Below are 3952 nucleotides of genomic sequence, written 5' to 3'. Positions count from 1 at the left end.
TGCTGCGGGGGCGGCTGGCGGAGGCGGCGGCGGCCGCCGAGGACGCGCGGCGCGAGCGGGCGCGTGCGGAACAGCGGCTGGCTTTGGCGAATGCAAATGTGGCGGCCCTGGAAGGCGAGCTGTCAGAGGCGCGCGCGCGCTTGGCGGACGCGGGCGCGGGCGCCGAGGCGCTGAGCTCGCGGCTGGAGGCGGAAGCCGAGCGGGCGGAGGCGCGGCTGCGGGCCGAGCTGGGGGAGCTGGACGGCCGGCTGAGGCGGGAAGCTGCCGAGAACCTGGCGGGGCGGCTGGAGCAGCAGCGGCGCGAGCTGGAGGGCTTGCAAGAGGCGGCGCTGGCCGAGGCCGCGCGCCGCTCGGCGGCGGAGCGGCGGCGCTGGGAGGAGGACGCGGCCGCCGCAGCGCGGGCCGCAGAGGGCGCCGCGGCGGTGGGTGCGACAGCGGCGGCGCGACGACACGAGGAAGACCTTGCCGAGGTCAGGAGGCAGGGGGAGGAGGCGGCGAAGCGGCTCAAGGACGAGCACGCCGCTCGGATATCGAGTTTGGAGGCGCGGATGCAGGGCAGCCAAAAGGACGCGCAGGAGGAAGCTGCACGGGCGCTCGAGCTGGCCGTGGCGTCGGCGCACGCGGCCGCGGCGGCCGCCGCGCAGCAGCTTCGGGACGAGCACGCGCGGCATGTCGCGGCACTCGAGGCGGCGGCGGCGGAGGCGGCGCGGGCGCGCGAGGCGGAGGCGGCGCGGGCGCTGGAGGGGGCGCGGGCGGCGGCGTCTGCGGCGAGGTCGCAGGCCGAGGCGGCCGCGTTAGAGGTTGCGCGGCGGCATGAGTCCGCGCTGTCCGAGGTCCAAGCGGCGCTCGCCGAGTCGGAGGCGCGCGCGGCGGTACGCGCGGCCGACCTGGAGCGGCGGTGCTCTGCAGCGCGGGGCCAGGGGGAGGCGGCGGCGGCGCGGGCGGCGGCGCTGGAGGAGGCCAAGGGGCAGCTGGAGGAAGCAAACCGGAAGCTGCAGGGGGCGGTCATGAGCAAGACTGCGGAGCTGCAGGCGGCAATCTTGGCCGCCAAGCAGGTGCGTTGGTGTCTGGCGAGCGCATGGCGGCCTGTCTTTTCAGGGCTGCGTGCCAAATGGAACATGACCCTGCAAGCGCTGTTCGTGGTGTGCGGTGCCCTACAGCCGCGCCCCCAGCCCAAACACCTGTCATGATTGTAAGTTCGTTGCACCCGCAATATGTGTGTGCATCTCATCATGTCCGCAGGAGCAAGCCAACCGCGAGGCGCTGCTGCGGGCAGCCCACCAGGCCGAGGCTGCGGCCGCGGCGGCCGACGCGGCCGGCACCGCGCAGCAGCTGCGCGAGGCGGCGGAGGCGGCGGCGCGGGAGGTGCGGGACCGCTGCAGGGCCTGTCGCCTCGTCCACAGCCCAGGCATGCACCGCGTGCGCGTCTGCCCCCACCCTTCAGATATCGCATATGAAAAGTGATGATGAAGGCATGCGCCTTGCCGTCCTGTAAGGAGGTCTCTGTCCATGAGTGAATGTCCCTGCCCTGCCCCATCCCCCAAATCCCCAGGCTGCAGCGCGTGTGGCGGAGCTCCAGCGGGATGTGTCGGCGTGGCGCGCGCGCTTTGAAGGCCGGGAGCCCCGGCCTGAGGATGTGGCGCGCATCGGGCAGCTGGAGGGGGCGGTCCGGGAGCGCGATGAGGCGCTGAGGGGCGCTGAGGGCCGCATGGCCGCCCTGAGGAACGAGCTGCTACTCAGGTGGGCCTGGGGGGGCGGTGATTTGTTGTGGGGCGTGTGGACTGGGGTGTGTTATAATGAACATGTGTGTCTGTAACTGTATGTGTATGTGTATGTGTATGCGTGTGTGTGAGTGTATGTGTAAGCAGGGAGGTCATTCCGTACGCTATACACGGGCTCTTGTCCCCTTGTGTGCCGCGTGCGCAACGACGGTGCTGACGCGCGCAAGGGGTGCACACGCGTGTGTTCATGGGCAGTAGCTGCTGAAGCTGCTGCGGAGCATGGCCGCAGCGAAACACACATGCACCAGACGGGCGCGTATTCAGGGCGCCACCCTGAAGCAACTCTGCACCTCCCAGCCCCTCTACACACACACATGTAAACATACACACACGAACATACACTTACACACGCGTGCACACACTCACACACACACACACACACACACGTCACTATCCACTAAGGGAGGAGAACTACAACAAGCACTTCAAAAACGGCGGCGCCGCCGAGCGCGTCCTGGACGTCGGCGCGGCCCTCAACAGCCAGCAGAGCGTGATGGGCTGGATGATCAAGCCCAAGCGCGCCACCGCGGACCGCGACGCCGGCGGCGGCAGCGGCGGCAACGGCGGCGGCAGCAGCTCCGGCGCGCCGTCGCTGCCGCCCATCCCTGGGGGCCAGCCGAGCCTGAGGCAGACCAACAGCGGCGGCAGCGGCGGTGGCATCGGCAGCGGCGGCGTCTGCGGCGGCGGCAGCGGCGGCGGCGGCGGTAGCAGCGGCGGCGGCAGCGGCGGCGGCAGCGGCAGCGGGAGCAGGAGGGCGTCGTTCAAAGGGTCGGCGTTGTTCAAGGCGGGGCGCTGACGGCTGCGTGCGGCCTTCTGGATGTTGGTGTGCACATAAATTGGTCGATGCAACACCAAAACTTCACATGTCTTTGCAATGAAGTGTGCTTGCATGACTTGGGGGTGAGCGCTGAAGCTGGTTGTTGTTGGACTCTAAACGCACTCCCGGTGAATATTGGCCACAAAAGCGTGACCCATGGAACTGGAGAGCCCAAAGCCTGTCGGGCTTCTCAAGTGCCAAGCTGGTTACACAGGGTCGCGTGCTGTGTCATCGACCGCGCACTAGCAGGCGACGGCGCAGGGTCGCAGTAGAGCACCTGAATCAGGTCGCAAGCCAAGAAACACTCAGCGCCGCGGCCGCGGCCCCCGCGACGCCCCCTTCATCTCGCCGGCCCCCGCCCCGGCGCCTCCGCCGCGTCGGACCGCCGCCACACCATCAGCAGCACCGGCGCACTCGGCCGGTTGACCAGCCGCACCTCGCTGCTGACCCAGTATGCGGGGCTGAGGCCCTGCAGCAGGGCCTCCACCGCATCAAACTCCTCCTTGCCACCGGGGTGGCCCGTGTACGCCATGATCGTGAGCAGGCCCCCTGGCTGCAGCACCTGCCGGCGACAAGGGAGGGACGCGCGGGGTGTGTGGGTGTGTGACGGGGTCGTAGGGGTGTGCGCGGGGCGAGATTGTTGCCGGGGGGGAAGGGGGGTCACTCTGCCATGGGAAGGGAGAAGGGGGGAAATGAGCTTGCACCAGCAAGCGAGCAAAGTCATTGTGCTGTTCAATGCACGCCCTTGACAGCCTCGTCACAGCCTGCTGCCCGCTGACAGGCGGCCGCGCCGGGATCCCCTGCTCAGCGCCAGCGCTTGAGCTTGGGGATCGGCCAACGGGACGATCGACTCGCCAGCCTCTACTTTCGGCCCAACCCCCACGCATCTGTCCAGGTCTCGCATCTGTCCAGGCTTTTTGCTGTTAAGGAGCCGCACCTCCAGGGCCGCTTCCAGCGCCGCCACTGTGGTCTCCGCATTCGTCGTCACCCGCTTGTCACCGCTAGGCAGGTACCCCAGGTTGAACGCGACCACGCGCGCCGCGCAGCTTCCCACCAGCTCCTGCAGGCGGCTGTGGCAGGCGTGGAATAGTCGGACCTCGGGGGCGGCGCCGGCGGGCAGGGACGAGTCGAGGCGCTCGCGGGTGGCAGATAGGGCAGCTTCCTGGGGTGGGGTAGGTGAGGGGAAGCCGCATCGGAGGGGGTGTGGGGGTTGGGGGGGGGCATGGCGGCTGAGGGGCAGCCGCACCTCAGCACCTGCATGGTGGATGGTATGAAGGTGTGCCTGTGCACAGCCGGAGCCTGCAGGCGGGAGGGCCGCGGCACCGCTACCTCCCCGCATCAACGCCCAGGCGGG

General features: G+C 69.5%; 2 protein-coding genes across 2 annotated transcripts; one reads left to right on the top strand and one right to left on the bottom strand.

Annotated features, from left to right (window-relative positions):
- Nucleotides 1-548: 548 nt before the first annotated feature.
- Nucleotides 549-2577, top strand: MNEG_11991 (hypothetical protein; the record flags this gene model as incomplete). The annotated part of the gene is made up of 4 exons (XM_014039539.1): nt 549-1055; nt 1243-1365; nt 1553-1740; nt 2184-2577. 4 exons carry the CDS (start codon nt 549-551, stop codon nt 2575-2577), a joined length of 1212 nt encoding a protein of 403 aa, XP_013894993.1.
- A 361-nt stretch (nt 2578-2938) lies between these two features.
- Nucleotides 2939-3858, bottom strand: MNEG_11990 (hypothetical protein; the record flags this gene model as incomplete). Its single annotated transcript, XM_014039538.1, has 3 exons — nt 2939-3160; nt 3536-3760; nt 3853-3858. 3 exons carry the CDS (start codon nt 3856-3858, stop codon nt 2939-2941), a joined length of 453 nt encoding a protein of 150 aa, XP_013894992.1.
- Between the last annotated feature and the right edge of the window lie 94 nt (nt 3859-3952).

The sequence above is a fragment of the Monoraphidium neglectum genome (genome assembly GCF_000611645.1).
Source record: "Monoraphidium neglectum strain SAG 48.87 unplaced genomic scaffold scaffold03003, whole genome shotgun sequence".
Lineage (NCBI taxonomy): Eukaryota > Viridiplantae > Chlorophyta > Chlorophyceae > Sphaeropleales > Selenastraceae > Monoraphidium > Monoraphidium neglectum.
Note: the sequence above shows the minus strand (reverse complement) of the source record. Positions and strands in the feature narration are given on the sequence as shown.